Genomic DNA, 12,203 nt, shown 5'->3' with positions numbered 1-12,203 from the left:
TTTGCGTTAGTTAGATCATTATAGTTTTTTGTATAGCTGTGATGCTAAATACAAACATTACTTTCTATCTTGAGCAGTGGTTAACATACGTAAACTACTCATACTTTCTATTGTACTCTCACAGGAAGACCAAACCAGAACCAAGATGAAAGAATGAGAACCTGTAACTTTCCACTATAACGGAGGCTTAGAGGTTTGAGGTTTCAGTTACCTTATATGTACTTGTCCACTGCTCTGAAACATTCCACTTTAGAGGGGCTTCAGCTCAGGGGGAGTGTTGATGCCCACCAGGAGGAAGTGTAAATTTCCACCTGCCACCTCTCAGTTTATAGTCAGCCCAGTCACCTTTCTATACATTTGAATGCCAGACTCCCTCCAGAGTTCTTCTAGCTCTCTCCACACCAAGCTGAAGATGAATATTATCCATATTACACCTCTTATTTTGTTGGTAATATTTCTCTGTTCTAATATAGGTAAAGGTAAGTTCTATAAGAAACTATACTCACAGAATTGTTTGTTTACAACAAAAAACTATGCATTTAGATATATTTAATGAACAATGTAGCAGATTTCTAAATGAGTGCTAAAGTGTTTATGTGTATCTAAAGTCAAATATTTTTTTGTGGACAGATAAGTGAAGGGTTGGTCAGTTTTGGTTTTGTCTATATTTCTGTTGAGCACTTTCACTCTCTCTAATTGTCCTAATGACCATTGTCACCAGGACTGGGTGTGAGGGAAAATACAAAAATCTGAGTTGTCAGAATAGGAATATACAGTAAAACCTTGGTTAAAGAGTAACTTGGTTTGCGAGCAATTTGTAATTTGTTAGCAAATTTTGACTTGATATACAAGCGATGTCTTGATACACAAGTAGTGCCATGTCACAACTGAGTATAAAAGAGAAGAGAGGTGCCTCTAAGTGTAGCAATTTGGTTACATTTATTGAAGGTACAACATTTAGCAACATATTGCTACACTTAAAGGCGCCTTTCTTCTATTTTATACTCTGTAGCTCCTGCTGGATTTTGCTTCTAATCCCCTTGTGGAGGCTTCCATTCGTGGATGGACATTTTATGGTTACACAACCTATCACATTGCTATAATCTTTTTATATGGACTATAAAGTGAAGGACTTATGAATTAATGGTACCGAAACAAATCATCTGAGTTTCCATTATTTCTTATGGGGAAATTTGCTTTGATATACAAGTGCTTTGGATTACAACCATGTTTCCGGAAAAAAATTGTGCTCGCAATCCAAGGTTTTAATGTAGAGGGAATCTTCCAATAGTGACTTGTTTCAGTGGCAACTGTCTCCTTTAGAGAGATTCAAAAAGATAGCGCTTGCACTGAAACCACTTTTTTGGGCTTGGTAAGAAGTAGAGGAACATCCCTTCAGCATGAACACAGAATGACAGTGATACAAATACCTTTTCTGGTAAAGCGAAGGAAGGGAGATAACCCTTCCAGGCTTCTTTGGTGTGTGTCCCCAGTGAAAGGCTTTACGCGGGCGATACGTTGCTAGAATTTACAGCTGAATTGGCCAACATTGCAGTTGTGGGTTGCCCTGTCAGCACTAACCAATAAACTTCAATTGAAAAATCATACTGGTGGAAAACTATTGGGCATATGGTGACGGCATCCAAGATGGAATCACTGTTCTGGTATTCAGACAGTACAGCTGTTTAGCATGGATGGGGTAATCAGGTGATCCTTCAGTCTCCGGGTGTATGGTTAGCCTAATGCTGCGTACAAATGATTGGAAATTCCGACAAGAAGAACGTGTTTTTCTTTTCTGATGGAATGTTGGCTCAAACTTGTGTTGCGCACACACGGTCACACAAATCTTGTTGGAAATACCGACCGTCAAGAACGCAGTGACGTACAAAACGTACAACGAGCCGAGATCAATGAAGTTCAATAGGCAGTTTAGCTCTTCTGCTTCATTCTGAGCATGCATGTTTTTTTGCGCGTTGGAATTGCATACAGACGAGTGGATTTTCCGGTAGGAACTTCTTCCATTAGAAAAATTGGGAACCTGCTCTAAATCTTTTTTTTGGTGGAAATTCTGACAGCAAAAGTCCGATGGAGCCTACACACGGTTGGAATTTCCAAACAAAAGCTCACATCGGACATATCTTGTCAGAATTTCTCTCACTTTTTTCTTGTTTAAGTATTTTATTTGATAGGAAATATTCCATCACATTCAGAAAAGTGTATATAAAACAGAAAAACAATAATTTACCACACAAGGAGAGTCTCATGCGAACTTACAATGTACAGTGTATATACTCTCACTTTTTTAACTGAAGATGATGGTTATGAAGAAAGGAAGTAAGGGGAAATCTTACCAATGAAAAGAGATAGAGCATTACAGCCTGACTGAATAACTTTAATCCCTGCCCATGCTATCTAAATAAAAAATGACTGTAAGTCCATGCATACCCCTTTCTCACTGAGGCGCTTGAAAACAGCCCATAAAACGTTGGGCGTTTTTGCAGCACTTTTTTGGTGCTTTTCCAGCGCTTTTGCAGCGTTAATGGGGTGCATTTTTTATGGTCACATGACTCAAAATAACATGTGTTGTTGCGAATTTAATTCATGTATACATTCAGAATGCCGACTGCAGAAAACACAAGGTGAGGTAGACATGAATCACACGGTAGCCCCATGACAGCAGATAGCTTACTCAAGATTTATGAGAATACTTGTCAACGTCTACAGTGAAATCACTGATGTTTCTATATACTGGCTTTCCTGACATGTCAGGGCTTGCACCCTTATACAGGATTCCCTTTCCTAAATTTCTCTGTCTTGACTGGGGAGTCACGGGGATGTGATTCAGTAATGAAGACATGTTTTGAGGAACTGACTCTAGGTCTGACTTATGACTCAACAAAACCTTCAAACTGTATCCTGGATCTTCTTTTAAATTGTACTTCATGCTTTTGCAACTGTCATGCTGTTTCATAAGAGCACTGCAACTAGATCACTAATTTGTTTATTGAACACTTGGTCAAGTGGTCATATTAATGTTGGCCACACAATATCAATTTTTTTTGTTTAGCCAGTGGGATGAATAATAATAATAAAAAAAAAAAAACTCACAAGTGGTGTAGATGTATGGCTCTCCCCTGCTGCGCTATTGTATTCTGACAGTGGGACTCCCACCCCTCCCCCACTGGCATCAGCGAGTGATTGAATGCTGGTTTTTCAGCAGGACTGTTACTGTTTGACTGTTTGGGGAAGCCTAATGGAATTTATGGGTGCTCGCCTCCGATCGCATGTTTGACTGTTTGAGGAAGCCTAATGGAATTCGTGGGTGCTCGCCTCAGCTCGCCTGTTTGTCTGTTTGAGGAAGCCTAATGGAATTCGTGGGTGCTCGCCTCGCCTCAGCTCGCCTCCGCTGCACACCATGACTGTAGTCCAAAATCCTTTATTAGGACATCCAAGAGTGACCCCACAGGGACAGAGTGCCCGGTAGACGCGCTTCACACTATTATAAGTGCTTAATCATAATGATTAAGCACTTATAATAGTGTGAAACGCCGCTACCGGGCACTCTGTCCCTGTGGTGTCACTCTTGGATGTCCTAATAAAGGATTTTGGACTACAGTCGTGGTGTGCAGCTTATTCTTTCTTGTTCAGAGAAAAATCTGTGTGGCACAGCTGTGTACATTTTAAGACTGGGTGGATAAAAATACACATTTTTTTGGCAGGTAACACAGCTAGCTATCTTATATGTATTTAACTTGTGTATTTATACATGTGTACCTGCAGTTCATCTTTAAAAGGTGTTGTAAAGGTACAATTTTTAATAGCTTCCTTTACCTTAGTGCAGTCCTCCTTTACTTACCTCATCCTTTGATTTTGCTTTTAAATGTCCTTATTTCTTCTGAGAAATCCTCACTTCCCGTTCTTCTGTCTGTAACTCTATAGCTCTATAGACATCCTTAAAGAAAAACACAGTAATGCAAGGCTTTCTCCCTGGTGTGGAGTGTCGTGTTCGCCCCCTCCCTTTGACTACAGGAGAGTCAGGACGCCCACTAACACACAGCTCCTTTCTCTATCTGCAACGTAGAGAGCGTCCTGACTCTCCTGTAGTCCAAGGGAAAGGGCGAGCACCACACTCCACACCAGGGAGAAAGCCTTGCATTTCTGTGTTTTTCTTTTAGGCCTTGTACACACGAGAGGATATCCACTGGAAACGGTCCGCCGGACCGTTTCCAGCGGATAAATCCTCTGGCGGATTTGGATCTGATGGCTGTACACACCATCAGATCGAAATCCCCGCGGAATACATCCGCGGTGACGTGGCCGCACCGTCGCCGCGACGATGACGCGGCGACGTGCGCGACCCTGGAAGGTAAATACTTCCACGCATGCGTCGAATCATTACGACGCATGCGAGGGATGGGAGCGGACGGACTGATCCGGTGAGTCTGTACAGACGACCGGATCAGTCCGCTGTACTGGATTCCAGCGGATAGATTTCTTAGCATGCTAAGAAATTTTTATCCGCTTGGAATCCGTCGGCTGGATTTTTATCCGCCTGAAAATGTCCGCTAGGCCGTACACACGACCGGATCTATCTGCTTGAACTGATCCACGGATCAATCCCAGCGGATCGATCCGGTCGTGTGTACGGGGCCTAAGGATAAAGGTTTTACATAAATAAATAAAAGCTGATCATTGTAAACAATGCCAGTGTTAAATGGTTTGTCTCACCCCTGTAAACTGATACATCTAGAAGAGAGCTTGTTGTTTTGAAAAACGGCAGGCTTGCTAGCTGGATCACCAGATTAAAATAGAGGAAAGAAAGTTTAAACAATAAAACTAATGCAGCCATCACATCTAAGAATTGTTAAGCTGCATTATACTAAATGTTTGATCTTGTGATTAATATCGCTCTAAGTTAACTTAGTAAAGTGGGGAACATAGCGGGAAGAACAACATTCTGCGGCAGCCTATGGTCTCCATTGGACCACAAATAATCACATGACATTTTGATACTACTAACACCCTATATACATCGTACACATACAATTTCCATGATGTATAAAGAGAAATGAATAACATTTATCTCTGAAGATGAATTGTTGCTTTTCATGGTTAGCTGACTTGGAAACCCCATTGCGTTTCTAAAAAGGCACATGTAGGATTTTGCACAGTTGACTGAAGGTGGATAGAACCCCCATACAAACAATAAAAGTCTTCTGAAATGAATATTGCGACCACAAAAATGTGAACGTTTAGCAGCTTGCACCTAGTCACGTGTCACTCTGGTGCACTATCAAATATCATTTGTGGTGAATAACGTACACATGTCTGATGTGTCTGTATGAACTGTGAATTATTTATGGAGAAAGTGCTAAAAAAGTTAGTAAGTAAGTTCACATATGTATTGTTTTTACCGGGTTCGGTTATGAATGGCAGAATGATTCAACATTTTATATGATTTTTTTTAAAGAATTCTAATGTTCAAAGAGCAACTCTAGATTCTAAATATGATTTTATTGGTATTTATTGGGCTTTTACTTTAAATTACGCTAAACTTTGGTTTAAAAAAGTATAATTATATTCAAGTACATATTCGTAACTCAAAAAGTTCCTTCTATTGCTCTCAGCCTCTTCTAATGCCGCATACACACAATCGAAAATTCCGACAAGAAAACATTTTTTGACTGAATTTTGGCTCAAACTTGTGTTGCATACACACAGTCACACAAAATTCAGACCGTCAAGAACGCGGTGACATAAAACACTACAACGAGCCGAGAAAAATTAAGTTCAATGATTTCGAGCATGCGTCAAATTGATTCCGAGCATGCATGTTTTTTTCGCGCGTCGGAATTGCATACCGACAATCGGAATTTCAGACAAGAACTTTTCCTGTCGGAAAATTTGAGAACCAGCTCTCAAATTTTTGCTGTCGGAGATTCCGACAGAAAAAGTCAGATGGAGCCTACACACGGTCGGAATTTCCGACCAAAAGCGCACATCAAACTTTTATTGTCGGAAATTCTGACCGTGTGTATGCGGCATAAATCATTAAAATGCTTTCATCCGTTTTTTTTTTTGCTGCTGTGATCCGACTTCTGGTTAGAGGGTAGCTATGTTAATTCTCAATGGTCCCACTGTATGTAGGAACATAGGGCCAGATCCACAGCCGCCGAGCGCAACTTAACTTTTCAGAGTTAAGTTACACTGCCGCAAATCTCCCAAGTTAGGTGCCGATCCACAAAGCACTTACCTGGAAATTTGCGGCGGTGTAACTTAACTCCGTCCGGCGCAAGGCGTTCCTAATACAAATGGGCGATTCCCATTAAAATTAGGCGCGCTCCCGCGCCGGACGTACTGCGCATGCTCCGTCGGGTAACTTACCCGACGTGCATTGCGCTAACTGACGTCGCTCCGACGTCATTTGCTTAGACGTTAACGTAAATGGCGTCCAGCGCCATTCACGAACGTCTTACGCAAACGACGTAGAGTTTAAAATTTCGACGTGGGAACGACGGCCATACTTAATAGGGCTTAGTCAAATAGGACTCAGCCCTATTTTTACGCGGCGTAACTCGACGTAAACAACGTAGATTTAGCGCAACGGGCCCGTCGGAACGTTCATGGATCGCCGTAAGTGTTAATTTGCATATTCTAGGCCGACCGCAATGGCCTCGCCACCTAGCGGCCGGCCTAGAATTGCATCCTTAAGATCCGACAGTGTAATTCAATTACACATGTCGGATCTTCTGCCTATCTATGGTAAACTGATTATGTGGATCAGTTCCATAGATAGAAACAAGGATACGACGGCGTATCAGTAGATACGCCGGCGTATCCCTTTTGTGGATAACCCCCATAGCTACCCTCTCTTGCTTGCTCCCGAGATGGACTAGGGACCATGGACTATGGGATTTAGTGTCTATAGAGCAGTGCATGTGCCCTCATCCAATGTGCACTTCTGAACAGAAGTGATTGGGGAAAAGGAAAGGTTTGGGAACTCACAAAGGACATTACAAGAAGGCAGAAAAGCACAATAGGAAACAATTTTATGAAAAATGGATTGCAGGGCCATTAGGTAGTGGATGCATATGGATTATTTTTGGGGAAAAGGGATATAGTTTAGTGTCACTTTAAAACTACTCTCTGATGTCATATGATTCTGTGCTGCACAACCTCCTCCAGTTTGTGTAGGTGTGGTTGTGTGGTTGACCTTTCCTGCACATTTAAAACCATACCCTATATACACTTCAACGTCCCCAGCTTATTACATACCACTAATCAGCTTTTTTCACTCTATTTCTGTACATGACCTACATAGAAAAATTTGTTAAATCTTCTTCTTTTTTTCTAAACAGAACTGTCTGGAAGTTAGACGTGCTCCCAATGGGCAATTTGGCTCATTCAAACTGCTCGCATGTGTGGTGTGCTCTCTCTCCCTTTGGCAGCAGCTGCTGTGCTCAGTATTATAGAAGGAGAGGGCGCACTGCACATGTATGGAGTTTGAGTGAGCCATAGTGCCACCTGGCGGTGCATTTCTAAGCTCCAGCCCATCTTGCCGTTTAAGTGGAACACAGCGGGTTTGGCTGCCAATAATCATGGAGAGGAAAAGGAGCACCTTTTTAAAAGCTGGGAACTGGTTTATAATGAGCTGACAATGCTGGAATTCATGGGGGATTTTGTAAAGGAAAGGTAAACCAACCCTATAAGCTACCTACAGGCATAAGAGAATGCACTCTTGATCTAGCCAGTTACAGTCAGATTGAGTAGTGATCTTATGTCTATATGCCATCCTCAACCCTCCATGGCATAACATTATCAAAGGCGAATAGGTTGGCCAGGTTGGTCACTGTTGATTTCAGTCAGTTACACCTAAACTTCAGGCAAACTGCTCAATGGACAGATTCAATTCTTATATGGGAGCTTCCTTATCTTCTAAAGGATTGTATTTCTGTCCATTAATTCCTGACATGTACAGAGACCTGACACCCCTTTTCCTTCAAGAGGGGAAATAATCTGGTGAGGGTTGCTGTACTCTTCATTTAAAACACTGCTGAACCTATTGATTTTCAAAGGATTGGGCCGTAACATCTAATATTTATTAAACCTGTAGAAGCCAGAAAATGGAATTGATATCTACATTATAACTAAAACAGTAAATTCTAATGTTTTATTACTTTGTTTAGGACTTGGAATTGACTATGTAGACAAGAGTACCTGTCTCAATTTGCAACAGAATAAAGTTCCTCTTAAACAGCTGAGGAGCTACACAAATCAAACTATTCCGAAGGAAGCAATTTTGTAAGTATATTAATGTATAGCTCCAACAACTTTTACAAAGTGTGAGGCCTCGTACACACGACTGAGAATCTTGTCTTAAAAGAAACATCGTATTCCTCTACGAGTTACTTGTCAGGCTTGTCGAGAATCTTGTCAAGCTTTCTTTGCGTACACACTGTCAAGACAAAATCTCATCGTTCTCAAACGCGGTGATGTACAACACGTACGACGGCACTATAAAGGGGAAGTTTGATTCCACTGGCACAACCCTTGGGGCTGCTTTTGCTAATCTCATGTTACTGCATGTTAGTAAAAGTTTGGCAAGAGATGATTCGCGCTTTTCAGTCTGTTACAGCGTGACGAATGTGCTATTTCCATTACGAACGCTACTTTTACCAAAGGTGTGCTCCCGTCTCATACTTTATTCTGAGCATGCGCGGGTTTCTAAGCATACACACGAACGTGTTTCTCGTCGTAAACCAGCCCGACGAGAAACACGACGAGGAAATTGAGACTCCCGACGAGAAAAAAGAGAACATGTTCTCTTTTTTTCTCGTCGAGATCCACAACAGTTTTCTCGACGAAAAACATACACACGACCGTTTTCCTCGGCAAAAAAGCTCTGCCACCAATCTTCTTGATGGATTTTGTCGAGGAAAAGGGTAGTGTGTACGAGGCCTAAAAGTGATGGACCAGACTTAAAGTTTAGGTATAGACCAGCGGTCTCCAAATTGTGGACCGTGGGCCAAATGTGGCTGTTAGCTTGCCTTTATCTGGTCCTCTGAGCACAATTCCTCGCACTGCCATAAATAAGGGGGCACCATTCATTCTATTGTCACCAACAGTGGGGAACCATTCCTCGCACTGACACCAACAGTGGGGAACTATTCCACTTATCAACACCAACAATGGGCCATTTTTTCTCCACTGATATCAGCAATGAGGCACTATTCCTTCCACTGAAACCAGTGATGGGACACTATTCCTTCCACTGACACCAGGAGAGGGGGCACTATTCCTCCCACTAATATAAGTGATGGGGCACTATTCCTCCTTCTACTGACTACAGGCACTATGTCATTTTTTTTACTCCCACTGACGCTGGAGCATTTTCTACTTCCACTGGCCACTTCGGCCCCCCTACAGTTTGAAGAACAGCAAACAGGCCATTTATTTAGAACGTTTGGGGACCCCTGGTATAGATAAATCTTTTTTTTAAGTTTAGGAGTTTAGGATAGAGTGGAAGGATTAAAACCCCTGTCAAGTTTGTATTGCTCTCTGTGTCCCTGTTAGGTAGATTTATCTTCTATGATTGTCCTGATGACCACTGTCACACTGGGAAAACCAAAATTTCCCAGCTGTCACCAGAACAGGAGGTGATGAGAAATGGGGGCATTTGTTCCAGCAACATTTGTTCTAGAGGGGAATTCCCCTAACTGCAGATATTTCCTCTCACTTCCTGTTATATCTCTGGCACAGAACATAAAGGGGAATCACCCCAATGGGCCATAGACAGCAAAAAGTAAACTGACAGGGGATGCAACCCTTCTTTACTCTATCCAAAACTGAAAAAGAAAAAAAAAATGGCTATAGGTTTTGTATTTTTACACATGGCTTAGCCAATGTTTTTCTTGGACATCTTCATAATTAAAAGATGGACATGATAAGTCAGGTTTGATAGTCCCACTCACAAAAACAAATCCCCCCCATCCCGCAATATTTATTACTTAATTTTGCATGTTGGTGGGTGGTCTACGCAAGGAGAACAGTGTGGCTTGCGTTTTCAGTACTCTGAGCACTGATTATGATGTTTTTTCCCACACACTAATATTATCTCTGGATTGTTAGTAGTTTTTAGAACTTTGTAACATGTCATGAACTGAGTTTCTGAAAGGGTGAAGGCAGCAATAACAATTGCACAAGATTGGATTTTTAAATTCTCTGATTCCTTTGTATATGTCCATGCCAAATTGCTGGTTCTGCTGAGAATACTATAGATCAGGGGTCCTCAAACTTTTTGAACAGAGGGCCAGTTCACTGTCCCTTAGACCTTTAGAGGGCCGGACTATAGTTTAAAAAAAAAACTATGAAAAAATTTCCCCTTACCATCATTGCAAGCCCCCCTCACCATCATTGCAAGCCCCCCTCACTATCTTTGCAAGCCCCCCTCACCATCTTTGCAAGCCCCCCTCACCATCATTGCAAGCCCGCCTCTCAGCCTTACTGTGCCAAACAATGTCTCACCAGTCAGTGTGTGTGCACATCGGGCATCTCCTGCTGTGTCACGGCTCGCTATAAAAAGTTTGGGCGCGCTGTGATAAAAGTCCCGCCCTCCTTCTAGACCAGCTGATGTGATAGACAGAACACTGCCTCTATCACATGGGCTGGTCTAGGAGGAGGGCAGGACTTTTATCACAGCGCGCCCAAACTTTTAACAGTGAGCTCCGTGACACAGCAGTCTCCCGCTGTGCTATAACCAGCCCGCCCCGAGGCCTGGCCTGTTGGGAATCCGGCCTTGGGTGGGGTGGGCCGGATAAATGTCCTCGGCGGGCCACATGTGGCCTGCGGGCCGTAGTTTGAGGACCCCTGTTATAGATTATAATTTTCAGTAATACTGTATATGAATTGTGGTTCTCTGAAAATTTGGTGATTTGGCACACACACTCTGGAGAATCTGAAAAGTATTTTACTCCTATGATCTGCCATTTTGCAGAAAACTCAAACCTGCCTGGTCACTTTTAAATTTGAACACAGGGGTAATTTAATGTTTGTGACCAATATACAGTAACTATACGTAGAATGGAACTAAGTACAGATGACCTTTCTTCTTAAGAATTTACACTACCTGACGTCAACTCCTTATATATCTTTATTGGTTGTTTTCTCTAGGTTTGTAACAAGAAAAGGTAAAGAGTTATGTGCAGATCCCAGCATGCCTTGGGTCATAAAAGCTGTTGCTGCCCTTGATAGAAGAACAGAAACGCAACTAAACAGCAAGAAGGCAACCAACACCAAAAAGACATCTAGCAAGAGTAAACAGGGAAAGCAGAAGAATAAACAAAACAAAAAGAAAAATGTGAAAAAAGTACCTCAAGTGAAGTCCAACAAGGCTACTCACACTGCAATGAGTTCTGTTGTGAAATCTTAAGATAGTTAATGTTTTTGTAATAAAAAGAAGATCACATAGATTGAACTTTCAACTTATGTATTCCTTGTTACTCAATGTTTAACATTAACCTTATTAAAAACCAAAAAAGCTGCTGGGGACATATCAAAGCTTAATCTAATAAATGAATGGCATACGGCATACCGTACATATATCCATACATTTTCTATGCCATGTAATCAGTACATTTTTAAATGACCTGTAAGATGACTATCTGCACCTTGGGGCAACACTGGGTAACTAGCATCATGAGTAAAGGTGACTCGTGACTCTAATAAATCTCATGGACACTCTTCAGGAAAACTGGAAACCAAAGGGGGGCTGTTGCCAATCATTTAGTTTGATTCATTAATTTGAAAGTATGAATATTCCCCTCTATTCACGGATGGTTCTGCTAAAGTTTCCATTATTTATCTCGCCTGTGTCCATGTTAAGTATCTAACTAGGAGGTAAACTTCACTTTAGGTAACATCGGATGACTGAGCATCATTTAATTTAGAGATGTATGTTTTTTTTCCTTAAGTGCTACAAAACGTAGGGGCTGTCATTATTGCTGTCCATGATGACCCCATGAAATTTTTTAACTGTCAGTGACTTGGAGCCTCTATGCAAATAATGAAAGTCAAAAGTCCTTATCCGATTATCTGTTGAACCTTATTGATTCACAGTGCTTAAGGAAGGGAAAGCATGACAGCCAGGCACATTTTTAGGAATGGCGTATTTTTCTCACAACAGGTTTACCTATTTACCAAAAGTC

The 12,203-nt window shown here is 41.6% G+C and overlaps 1 protein-coding gene across 1 annotated transcript; it reads left to right on the top strand.

Annotated features, from left to right (window-relative positions):
• The first annotated feature begins 238 nt into the window (after nt 1-238).
• LOC120936398 (lymphotactin-like) lies at nt 239-11,480 on the top strand. The gene is made up of 3 exons (XM_040348688.1): nt 239-479; nt 8,187-8,301; nt 11,170-11,480. The coding sequence occupies exons 1-3, from the start codon at nt 362-364 to the stop codon at nt 11,426-11,428; spliced, it is 492 nt and encodes a 163-aa protein (XP_040204622.1). The 5' UTR covers nt 239-361; the 3' UTR covers nt 11,429-11,480.
• Nucleotides 11,481-12,203: the final 723 nt, after the last annotated feature.

The sequence above is a fragment of the Rana temporaria genome, chromosome 4 (genome assembly GCF_905171775.1).
Source record: "Rana temporaria chromosome 4, aRanTem1.1, whole genome shotgun sequence".
Classification (NCBI taxonomy): Eukaryota; Metazoa; Chordata; class Amphibia; order Anura; family Ranidae; genus Rana; species Rana temporaria.
The sequence above is the reverse complement of the archived record's forward strand: the minus strand, read 5'-3'. Positions and strand labels throughout refer to the sequence as shown.

Bases quoted from the DNA above. Each gene is read 5' to 3' on its own strand.
- LOC120936398 (XM_040348688.1), top strand. From the start codon at position 362: ATGCCAGACTCCCTCCAGAGTTCTTCTAGCTCTCTCCACACCAAGCTG. The intron at 480-8,186 runs GTAAGTTCTATA...TACTTTGTTTAG, and splicing joins CTGTTCTAATATAGGTAAAG to GACTTGGAATTGACTATGTA. The intron at 8,302-11,169 runs GTAAGTATATTA...TGTTTTCTCTAG, and splicing joins ATTCCGAAGGAAGCAATTTT to GTTTGTAACAAGAAAAGGTA.